Raw genomic sequence first — 13,030 nt, forward strand, 5'->3', positions numbered from 1 at the left:
ATATTTAAGCCAATTTTATTTTGGTATCATTTGTTTTTTCATTATTGTTATTTATATAATAATTATAAAATATTTGATTTACTTCAATAAATTATTCAAATTAGGTATTAATTAAATATTAGGTATTAGTTAATGATTTCTTTTATGAATCTTATACTTTTAATTATTTTCATTCATAAATTCAATACTTTCAAAGGAAATACGATAAAAAATACCTATACGATTTAGGCAACCGGTTGCCTAAATCGTACCTTTTGCAGCATGTTACAAAAAGACTTATAACAAATTAATTTATTATTGGTGGAAAGTTAAACATGTAATAATAAGCGTCCAAAACCTCAAACTACAATTTCTAATGTTCATTTGCATACAAAACAATGCCAAATGGAAAATATAATAAAAAATAAGTTAAGTCGTACGCATTCGGCAACTCTCCGCTATTTCTTCTCGGTTACGAAATCTTTTAAAATGTATGAATGCTTTTGTAAACGAATTTATTGTTTACAAAACATACTCTCTAAAAATCTGAATCAGTGGATAATCGCTGGCGTATTTGGCACTGAATAATCAGTGAAATTCAACTAAAAAAGAAAAAGAAAGTTTGTGGGTATTATATAATTAAAATATCGATATTTGCACGTTAGTTCTAATCTTCAAATGCCATATATTAAATTTATTATACATTAAAACAAGAGCTAGGGTAGGAATTCCACGTTTCATTCATTGATTACCAGTGATTACTTAGGACTGATGTTAGTGATTATCCGCTGATTCAGATTTAGAGAGTGCATTTTGTATCTACCGCAATATTTACATTTGTGACGTTTTGAAACAATATTAATAAATTCGAGCAAATAAATTTTTAATAGTTCTTTTATATTTTCTGATGTTCAAGTGAAGGATGCTGAACACTTTCAATGGATCACCTAACGAACTACATTCAGCGCTAACGGAAGATAGTTGCATTCTATAGTCCTGCGGCAGGAACTGTATTCGATTCGCGTTAACGAGGTACGAATGCAACCATTTTCGAGCGCCCATCCGACACGCCCAACCGGATGTACGGCAGTCCTACACTTCCACCCACATACTCGCATATCTCGTCCCCCACGTGCGTGCACCGTGCGTGCAACGTGCAAGCGGGCGATCGAGCGAACGCGACTTTGCGTGTGTGCATTTTGCGCGGAATGACAGTACCTGGTCACATGGCCGAGAGATGAAAAGTGAAAGTATTCAAGGCTGGTACAAAGAAGTCATTGAGGAATTCAAAGGAACGATTGCCACGTGTGTACGACCGACGTGCACGCAAGAATTTCACATTTCTAACAAATTAAGGGAAGAAATTTGTGGATCGACAATGATAATTACAATTTCGAAGCAGCGAAACGCGCACGCGATGATACCGCAAACTTTCCTTTCAAACATTTCGAAATTACCTCTTTAAATATACATATTTCTAATTAACTATATATGTATATGTATACATACTGTTTATTTATTAATATATTTAATAAAATTTTTGAACAATACTTTTGTTGCTACACTCATGTAAATTTGTTATTCATTGAAACAAAATCATCGATATGTAAGCATCTTTAAATTTCAATTTATTAGCCGCTAATATTCTATTTCTTCTCTTTCTCTTACTGTATCTTTTTCATGCTATAGAAGATATCGAATGTTTATATTACTAATCAATTGCTAATACTATCTTAATGAGTCAAGCTGCGATGCGTCAAAACGAATTAATCATACGTGCAGTGAAGTCAGCATTTATAGAAAGTAATATGGATAAAGATATTTTTAATCTCTTTCTCATTATATTATATCTGATAAAAATTCGTACGTTGCAAGTGTTTGAGGGTTAATCGCGTGTATCCAACGCATACATTGCGAGTTTGTTCACAATGTTCCCACGAAGTAATCAAGAGGCTACTTTTCCCAGACGCACGCGAGTGCGCAAGGCCGTGTTTACTTTCGAGCAACGAAATCTGATTTGGCCGCGTAAGCTACGCCGAACCATTTTAACGGTGGTATGATAATTAGTAATCACGCACCAGAACCGGGCGCCTATTAAAGAGCTAATTTTTGGTCACGAGTCCGGTAAGTTTATCCAATCCTCGACGGTTCGTTATCCTAATTGGAAGATTCTTTTCGGATAAAGACTTTTTTTTTAAATTCCAAGCGATTTAACTGTCTTGTTGCTGCAGGCGTCTTGCCGTGTATTAATGTGTATTATCCGCTTGGCCCAGGCGGATCTTTCCTATGGAACGACGGTCGTGACCAAATTAAGGAAAGTTGAGAATCACAACATCTAAATTTTCTTTAACATTTGAGTTACGTTACAAGTTTTTTCGTTCAAAAATATCTGCTAATTTCATAAGTAAATTAATTATTGTTAAAATTTACGATCGACTTTGCATAAAAAAATATTTACATATGATATCAAGCATTAATTTTACTTTACACTTTTATAAGAATCTATTAAATTTTTAAACGATTCAATATAAATCAATTCTTCACGCAACAAATGTTTACCCTCCAATCGTAATTAAATAATTCAATTTGCACTAAAATAATTAGTGAATACATATCAAATACTGAATCACATATGAATATATGTGGATTATTATTCTATCTTTGCCCTTTTTATAAATCGCTAGATTAAAACAGATGCTATTATGTATTTTTTATTTTTGTTAATATCATTTTAATCTTTGTAATTTAATTCCCACTTCCTCGATCAGTAGCACGTGACATCATCCACGCAGCAGGTGATATGTGTGTATCATTCTTGCAAGGCTGGCAATTAATCGAATACACATCGACGATTCAAGTTCATCGAATGAGTCAGCTAGATTTTATTCCTAAGGGAAAAATACTTCGCTCATGATTCGAGTCGAGTCATTCGCGAGCCGAGAGCTTTTCACGTGTCGGTTTACGATCGACGCAGCGCGTGCACGGAGATTGCAATCTTCAAGAGAAAGGATGGACAGCCTTGAGATTCCAACATAACATTCAAGTTCGTATGCAAATAATGTCAAACTATCAAAACTCTGTCAGACACAGGTGCAGTCATCCTTAATTTGCTATATTTATCAAAAGTTTATCTAACAAAAATCAATTTAACGAATTTATTTGAGATATTATATTTTGAGTTTTTTTTAATAAAACATAATAAAATTAAGAATCCTTATAACGTCAATAATGAATTTCACGGAAGGAATGGTTTTGGTGAAATGTCCAAAATTTAATTTGACATAGATTTAATAATAATTTTCTTACACTATCAAAATAATGTAAGACGCTCAAGCTAGTTGCTAGAATATCAAAACTTTCTGTAGTATGGAACATTATAATACTTGAGTTTCTTACGTAATTATTTTAACGGTCCAACAAAATTATTTTCAAATCTATAGCTAAATTGTTAGATATTTCATTAAAAAAATTTTTCTTTACATGTATAATTGTAAAACAATTAATAAAATATGAAATATACAATTAATCCAAATAACAAATACAAATAAACAAATAGAGTAATAAAGATACACTGGAAAAAAATCTTGTTTTGTAATTCAGATTCAATCATCAGAAAGATACAAATAAAACATTTCTAGTTAAATCTATCATACTTATATTCTAGTCGAGATAACCAAAAATTTAATCCTATAATAACCAGAATTCTGAATCATATGATCAGAATTTATTTTATTTGTACTTTTTGTTGACCAAAACATTTTTCAGTGTGAGACAACTTTCAATTCTAGAAAGACGAAGTGGAAAGACCGTCTTCCAAGACAAAAGCCCCGAGCTATCAGAAAAAAATTTCAGGTCCTGACGATATCGGGAAGTCCCGAGATACTCTAGTCGGATGCTATTCCGTATTCAACGTTTCCTGCCCACTTCGTTTCCTTGTCGTCGCAGATAGACGCGGCATTCTGAGTTTACCCATTTTGCATCCGAAGATTTTATCGTGATTCACTCTGGCGTACGATTTATGTGGCGATGCGTCGATACGTAGCGCATCAAGTGCAGAAGGGTTCGCGCGATTGGCCGTGGGAAGCACCGTCTTTTATCCGCGACTCCGCCAGAACTTCCTCGAAAATTTATATGGATCTACCATTGATCTCTCGTAAACGCGTAAAGGTGAGAACAGTCTTCGCCGAAGCACCCGTCGAGGTGAAACAAACCGGCTTCGTGCCGTTTACGTAAAATCGTGTACTTTTCCAAGAGTCGCCGTGCAGACTACCTCTAGCACATTCCAGGAAATGATGATTTATCGTTTTTATTTCTATCAATTTATCGTAACACAGAAATTCACGAAGCCGCATTTAACCTGTCGATTAACTTGTTAGACGAGCGATCAATATATAGAAAGAACAATTTTGTTGAAGTATCTAAAAATTTAACTACATACAAATTAGAAAATAATTTTGTTGGATCGTCAAATTACGTAGACCACTTAAACATTGACGATAATGTTATAATAATTTTTAACACTTTAACAATTGTAATTTTAAACATTCTACATAATTATGTTGACTGTCCAACGTAATTATTTTTAAATTTGTATTTAACTAAATATTTATATACTACAGCAAAATCGTTCTTTCCGCGTACAAAGTAGAAAACACAATCGTAAATTTGCGTGAAAACATTTAAAGATAAAATTATATCAAGTGAGAAATATCAAATTAATGCAAATTAAGAAGAAATAATTATCAAACTATTTAAGGCACGAGATCCAGATTAACGGAAATATGCAAAAAAAATTCGTGGCGTACAAATTAATTACAGCGTTAATGTTCGTTATAAGAAATTATGTGACTGCCTCGAATTATATCGGCACAACGATGATTTAAGAATATGTTTTCGCACGAGAGAGAGAGAGAGAGAGAGAGAGAGAGAGAGAGAGAGAGAGAGAGAGAGAGTTTCCAGTACATATACACGCACGTGTTTGCTAGTAATTTAATACGAATAAACTTTTCGCGCCTGCGATGCGACAGTTTATCATAGCAAATACGTATTTTGGTATGCAAGGCACAATCTATTTGTGAATTTATTGTTGCACCTCCAATACCAGAATGTTCGAAAAGAATTTTTTTAAACGATCGTGGTATGAAAGATCAATACATATACAGACGAATTTTGGTGTTCGGAGTACTTTAAACAAATTTTTATTGCTGTTTGCATAAAACTCATTATCTTTCGTATATTGCACCGATATTAGAAATGCCTAAGAATCTTTTATTATGTAGGTATTTAATTCTTTGGTGCCATACAACGGAAACAACATATTTAGATGACATACCAAATTTAATTTGGCTGCTTCAATTTGGCTAATTTTTATAAAAATAAACATACTGTAAAAATTTTGTTCAATTGTTAGACATTAAAATTAGAAACATGGTGATATCAACTAAGTACATAATCTTTATTAATAAAAAAGTTATAATCAATGAAAAAAGTTTTGAAAAAAACCTGGAAAAAGAAAGCTGAATATGCCGTACCCAAAGTGGCAACAAAAGTATGTTGAATAAATCTTAAGATAATTATCGTTAGAAAAAAATATTAATATTTAAAATGTGTATTTTAATTCTAAAATACACCTATATATTTCGGCATAATTTTTAGCAACATTAAATACAAAAAAAATCCTAATATTTTCAGAAGAATAAATTTGATCTGGGCGCATTCATTTTGGAACTTCAATCAATCTCGCACACGTCCGTCGCAGCCACGAATTTATCCCGCATTCGGACGCATCGTCTCACGAGCCCGTATATGTGTTACGTTTGAGATCGAGAGATAGTTATGCAGATAGAAACACTGCCGCGCGCGCCTGGTCGAGACGCTTGTATTTACGCTTGAGGTCGCTACATTCCGTTCTGATTATTATCCGCAACCTCAGGCAAGCTGTGGCGTGGCATCGGTGTACCAAACGCGCTCCCTCGCACATGTGCGAAACGTGTTTGCATTAAACTGCCGTTTTAAACGCGTTATGACCGCCGCCCTGCGAACGAACATCGACCGCGATACTTCTTAGAGTTGTTATAGACGCGAGCGATTCTTCACGATTTCAATAAGGAAGATTTAATATATGAGTGTTTGACGTGTAGTGAAATAGGTTTCTAACAACCGCAAAATAAAACTTTACGAAAGTTGCTCCAATTTAAAAAAATTCATCTATATTTTGCGACTTCTTTAAAATAATTTCAAAATAATAATATAACAGTGAGCACTAATTAAACGTTCATTCTGAGAAGATACCTAATTGAAGACGTAGTTCACGAGAATAGTGGCTTCTATCATGTTATGGAAAGTTCGCCGTGCCAATGATTACTTAGACTTCGATCTATGGACTTGTGCGATTATTACTTAATGACTACACGAACATGAAGAAATAAATGTTTGCTGTTGACACTTGACGGCAAGATGGTCTTACAAATATTTTCCGCTGTCAGTGGAACTTGTAGAAAGTAATCTCACAATCTATAGGTCCTCGATCAGAAACACAATTTCACGCTTTGAAAATGCGCGTGGGTGTTGATACGAAATATACTTTTGATTTCTATACCGACCAACTCAAACCAAGTATGACTAGTGTCTGTTTTAGATACACGTCATCGCAATAATGATATCATCGAAAGAATGCGTTTGTTCACTTCGGTGATCTAGATAAATGAGGACAGAGGAAAAAATAGGTTCATATCTTGCTTACTTTGTTAGACCTAAGATCCTGCGTGATTTTATATGACGCTCATATCTCATGTCACTATGGTAAAAACGAAGATCTACGGACTGACAGAAATATGTATATGCAATCAAAGTTTGTGCATTCATAAGTATCAATGTATATGCATTCATAAGTTAGTAGGATATGAAAAAAAATGACTGTAATAAATATAAATTAAAATATTCAGCTTTGACCTTATTGCTTTTTGTATAGATAAAAAAAAGATTCTCCAATTCATGATGCGATAGCAATAGCATGAAAAAAAATGCCCGTTTCATTATATGTATGACAAAGATGGAATAAAGATTACTTCTATCACAGAACACATCATATTTTATAATATTATTATTCCAGTAATTATAAATAAAGAAGGTATTTCACGATTTCGGAGATTTCAACCTACGTACAAAAAACCCGAGGAAAAACCGAATGTATGGAAGAACACGCTGATTCAGAAATTTGCGCTTTCAAATTGCCATAAACATGGTGACGGCTTGGTCAGACCACGACTCTAAATTTGGAGAACATTTACGGACTTGAGATGCAAAACAAGTTTCCTCGCTCAGTTGACGCTGGTGTACTCCGATTGGATAAATGGTTCCGATTTCTCATAAACGTGAAAGAGTAAAATAGACTGCTTAATTTAAATCTTGAAAAGCTTCAAGCTTGACTTACTCAATAATAAATTATCAATGACTAACAATAGTTTGAACTCAGTTCATCTAATTCTTGCATTTTCTATAAATCTTAAAATTTGCGTAATATTAGAGTCAGTGAGCGAAAACTTAATAATTTTTAACTATATCATTTATATCTTAATTGTAATATATAATTCTACAGCGAAACCAAAAATATTATCGCTAACAATCATTGTTTATTACGAGATTTATTCACTGTATTGTTTAACAACTGAAATGGAATCTCACTTTAAAGAGTGAAAATTGAACCAATCTTGAAAAAAAAGTGGCTTAATTTTCAATTGTTAAGAGTGAAACTTTTAATTTATTCTAAAAGTTAGAGAGTAAAATAATTAAATAAAAAAAATTATTATTAGTTAAAGCGGATCTTAATGCTTACATATTTCGGTGTAAATTTATGTGCGTATACAATTCTGCAAATCACCAAAATCAGTTTTTAAATGCAATCATGAACTAGAGTAGTAATATCACATACTAAACTGACAAGAAAAAATCTTATAAAGATATTAATAATTTGATGTTAATGAGAAATTTTTCGCAATAAATTATTCGCAGTTTTTAAGATTTCTTATTAACACTAAATTATTAATATTCTTATAAAATTGAAAAAGAATTCGACGGTTTGCAGAATTGGATGTATATAAAGTCATACCGAAAGATGGAAACACTAGGATCCATTTTGACCGATAATAGGATTTCTCTCAATTAGATTTATTCTCATCGATCCAATGAATTATAATGGTTTTAGAAAATACCGTAATTTATTATATTGATAACAGTAATTATTACTTGCAAAGAATTTGACATTTGTTACAACGATAGATTACTAATATTGACTTGACTTCAAAACATTCGCTACAAAATTGTGTGCGATCCAATTATTACTCAAGTGGTTCTTCCAAATTTAATCTTCAATAGAGAGAGAGAGAATCACGGTCTATACACAGAAAGAATTATCTCTTAAAATTTACTCTGAAAATATGTAGTTATGGTATAATACAATATTTTAAAGATTTTTACCATGCATTTCAGTAAAATTAATCAAACTTACTTTATATTTTATTGTAGTTTTATTAATGAATGAGAGAAATTTACATAAAATTCTTCGAAATACAATGTTGTCCCAGAACTACCATATTTTCAGGGTAAACTCTAAGAAAAAATTCTCTCCGTGTATTCTTTCGTTAATGTCCGAGCGCATTAAGACGATCGAGGCTACTCCGAAAAGCAGACGCACACCCGTCAAAAAGGTCAAGGATCGCAGACGCAATCGGACGATTACAAGTGTGAGATGTGCGGTTTCTTCTATCTGTCTAGTTAATAAACGCCCACCAGTTCACACGGTCAGAGAAAACAACAAAAAAGTATGCGCACAGAAGGGGCATGCAAAAAAAAACGGGTGGGTCGAGGAGAATCCGTTTGTGTCATCTGCTTTTAGGCTTGGGAGAATATCAAGCATCATGCTCCCTCGCTCGACGTTGCAAGAAAAACGCGAAACGTCACACTTAACATGCATTACAAAATGTATGTATTAATTACGCCATTAACTCTCACACGAGATCATGTGAGAGCAAAAGCTCTAGCAATAAATAATTAAAAATAACATATAACTATTTTACGCCTGCAGAACTGTTAGTTACGCAAGATACAATCAATATCGCGTTCGCGCGCAACCATAAAGACTTGTAGTATAATAGAAATTAATCAAAGTTAGGAAATCGCACACAAGATGATCTAACATCAAGCGCAGGTAAATGAATTGATCAGTGACATGTTATAGACATCGCTACTATCAATCATTTATACAGAGAAATAGCCAAGCCGATACGCAAATGGATCTATGAGATCTTTGAAGCTCAGATCACTCATTAGCCGATAAGTGGTCAATCATTCATCTGGAAGCGATATTGGGTCCCGATTATATCGCAGCGATAAGTTTCTTGTAAAGACTACGTTAAGGTACATCGTGCCGACCAGTAGCAACACTCGCAGGCATTATCTGAGAAATAGTAGGAGGTTGAGAGACGACTTCCGCACCAACTAGTTTTAACGATGAGCCATCGGCCGCCACCTTCCTTATTCCTCTCGCGGTACGACGGGACTCTTCTTGTTTGTTTGCGCTGCATCGACATGCATCGATGCACTCACGATGCATCGGTACGTGCCAAAGGACGACACGGAACCGACGCACGCACGCATGCTCGCATGCTCGATTGAAATCAACGAACGCGTCGCAAGCGAACGACGGAAACGTAATCTGTAGCAGCAGCTGATAATCGAAATCGTGATATACGAACGGAAATGCAAAAGTATCCATCGCATTTCATAGGTTCTCCAGATCGCGATATTACGACTTAGATTGCTAAGATTTAGTTGATCTATTACACAGTTGGAAAAAATGTGTTGAAACATAAATCGCATGTCCCAAATGGTCCACTCAAATTTTTTAGTTAATTTTACACAAGATGAATATGTTAGAAGGTAACACAAATATTATGTAAGAGAATAAATACAAAGAAAGATAACATTGACACAGTTTGTAAACACAAACCGTGGGAACATTTTTTTCAGAAAATTAACATTTATGATATGTTAAATTAGCACATATTTCATTCCTTTGTCTTAGAATTTACGTTTTAAAACACATTATTTTTATGTTACTTGTTCACTTACTCATAAATTGTATCATTTTGACATTAAGAAACATTGAATATCAATTTCACAAAAAATCTTCAAATAACATAATCACATTACATTGTATTAACACTCGAATATGTTAAAAAATTCAACACAAACTGTTAACACAAACGTGAGTGGACCGTTTCCAACACAAATACACAAATTTTTTTACTGTGTAAATTAATGTATCAATTTGATCTATGAATAATCAGAATTATTTTTAGAACGATAACACGTTGAGGAAAAAAATTATATCGACGGAGAAAACTCGCTAACGGTCAATGACTTTTATGATCAATATTATATATTTAATGCCAAATATGCGTTGTTATGTAATAAAAACGCTATTAGGTATTATTTATGTAAAGTTGATATATCATTAGAATATTGACGATATAAATTCCCGTCTAAGTTCTATGCAGATTTTCCAAGTGTATCCACTACTACAGAGCTAATGAATATTTAAACCAGTCACATGGGAATGTAATGGACACCTGTAACCAAATGCGCCTTACGCGAATTCGCAAACAAGAACCGGTTTACTCTCGGGTGCTATTGGAGTCGTTTAGTTAGATAAAGTTCTCTAAAACAGATGTATAAACATCGGAACAGGAAGGGAATACGGAAAAACAACCAACAGAGTAAAGAACGACTCGGGACTTGTTTCGGAAATTCGTGATCGTCGACATCGCGATTAATTTGTCACGACATGCTTCGCCATTGGCGATCAATGAAGAGACGATCGATAAGACCGATGATCGATTTTATTGTGCTAAGTGAGCAGTGTTATGGCATGCTAAATGATCAATCGAGAAGGATGTACCGAACTGCAAGACGACCTTCCACGTTGTGTACATTAAGGCACACGTGATTTAGATCACATCAAAATAACTTTAATTAAGAAAGACGAGAAATTTATCAGGACGGAATCATCCGCTCGTCGTGCTTGGCCCATCGTGCCGAGAGAAATCATTTGCTCTTACGATGATCCGTTCGATAATGAAAAATATGGGCGAAGCTCACGGCGCCGATTCCTTTCACCGCTCCAATCTTCCGTTTCGGGCCTAAGAAGTCGAGGAATCGAGTCACTTCCATGGAATCAGAATCGATTATCGTAAGAGAAAGTGGGCGTCGATTCACTCGACCTTTTTAAATCAGTGCTGATCTTCGTCTTCTTCATTCTAAGATCCGGTCGTATAAACGCGATTACGTGAAACGTTGGAACCTATCACGATTCGTATAAACATGCTTTTAATAGCGAAATTGCAAAACAGCGCATCTAATCGCACGGGTTAAAGATAGAACGAGTGGGACTTTTGAATACGAATGATATGTATACGATGATTAATCACACCCGTAGGCAATGTGAGAGATTTCAAATACGATTAATTTCTTAACGTTTACGTCAGATTTTAGATACGATGTAATATATCAGAAAATTTAATTATGAAACAAAGATATCAGACTAGAAGATCTCATAACGAAACGCAAAAATTATAAAAAATTCTTATATTATAATTATCTATTGAAATGAAATGTGTTCATTCTAATAGAATTTCCAACTAATATCTCTATTAATGTTGTAGATAATTCAATATAATCATACTTTAGCAGTAATCTAATTTACTAATTAAAGAATTTAATCTATCATAAAAATCAGACTTTATATGTAGTTTCTTATAACTTATTATATGTGATTTCTTTTATAGTTCACTAATTGTAAAATTCTTCAATTTTGTAAGATTAGTCTTGCAATTTCTCACAATTAAAATGCTATAAAAGTATGAATTCAACGTTGACTTACCTTGACTTTGGCGAGATAGAGCTCCAGTTCCCTGTACGGATCCATCTCCGCTGTCTTTTCACTTGTCACCTTGTCATTTTCGTCACTTAGCACGAGCTTCAACCGATTCGGCATCTTCGCGGATGAACCATTTTGCAGACGACCATCACCTTCCTCCATAGTCTCCATGCTCTCAGTCACCTCGACGATCTTACACGCATTTTTTCGTACATCTGCAACATCATACAAACAATAAACAATAAATTTATTATAATAAAAAACAAAATATACGCAAACTTCATCATGTGAGTAATAATATACAAAATAATTGCGATAAAAATATCAACTTAATGATTCAATTAAGTAAAACTAAAAAAAAAAAAACAATTTAGACATTTTATCAGGGATTTGAGTTCAAGATAAACTTTAGGATTATACAAATTTCATCTGACAAAAGAGGTAAAAAACGATGAACGCATTACCTATTGTAAAAATGTTAATCACACTGAAAGAGCAATTTTATTAAAGAATCTAAAAATTTAACTAGATATAGTTCTGAAAAATAATTTTGATGAACCATAAAAATAATTAGATAGAACGACAAAATGGTTGCTAGAATATCAAAACATTTTGCAGCATTATTCAGCATGCTTAAAATCCTGCAAAATTATTTTCACGATCCAACAAAATTATTTTTAGATCTGTATCTATAAGTCAAAAATTTTTAGATTTTTTAGCAAAATTATTCTTTCAGTGCATGCATGAATTTATGAATAAGCAATTAAAATTAATGGAGAAATTATAACGCACATGGTACTCATAATTGAGAATGAGAAAAGAACTGAAAGGCCAAAAAGGACCTCTGAGTATATTCTGGCAAAGGCATTATATATATAATTAGCCTCGCTGTGACTCACTGCGGCCGCTGTTTTGCGCGGTCCGTATAATCTGGTCTTGTCAAATACTTGAAAAGGGTAAAATGACCACCTGCGCTGTTATGATTACATTTGGCTAAATTTAGTGGCTTCACTAGCATTAGTCACTAAGGCTAATTATATTCCGCGCAGATTAGCCGTGCCGTCCGCACGTGTAGCTAATCTGAAGTCACTTTGTATCCATTTCCCTACTCCTCGA

General features: G+C 33.7%; 1 protein-coding gene across 3 annotated transcripts in view; it reads right to left on the reverse strand.

Moving 5' to 3' along the window:
• cv-c (RhoGTPase activating protein) overlaps positions 1 to 13,030 on the reverse strand; it is a 247,726-nt gene that overhangs the window by 211,111 nt on the left and 23,585 nt on the right. For all 3 annotated transcript variants that reach the window (XM_018458604.1, XM_018458605.1, XM_018458603.1), the window contains exon 2: positions 11,918 to 12,129. In XM_018458604.1, the coding sequence (XP_018314106.1) occupies positions 11,918 to 12,085 (168 nt within the window). In that variant the 5' untranslated portion in view covers positions 12,086 to 12,129. The remainder of the gene's footprint in view (positions 1 to 11,917; positions 12,130 to 13,030) is intronic.

The sequence above is a fragment of the Mycetomoellerius zeteki genome, unplaced genomic scaffold (genome assembly GCF_001594055.1).
Source record: "Mycetomoellerius zeteki isolate Tzet28-1 unplaced genomic scaffold, Tzet1.0 scaffold735, whole genome shotgun sequence".
Taxonomy (NCBI): Eukaryota; Metazoa; Arthropoda; class Insecta; order Hymenoptera; family Formicidae; genus Mycetomoellerius; species Mycetomoellerius zeteki.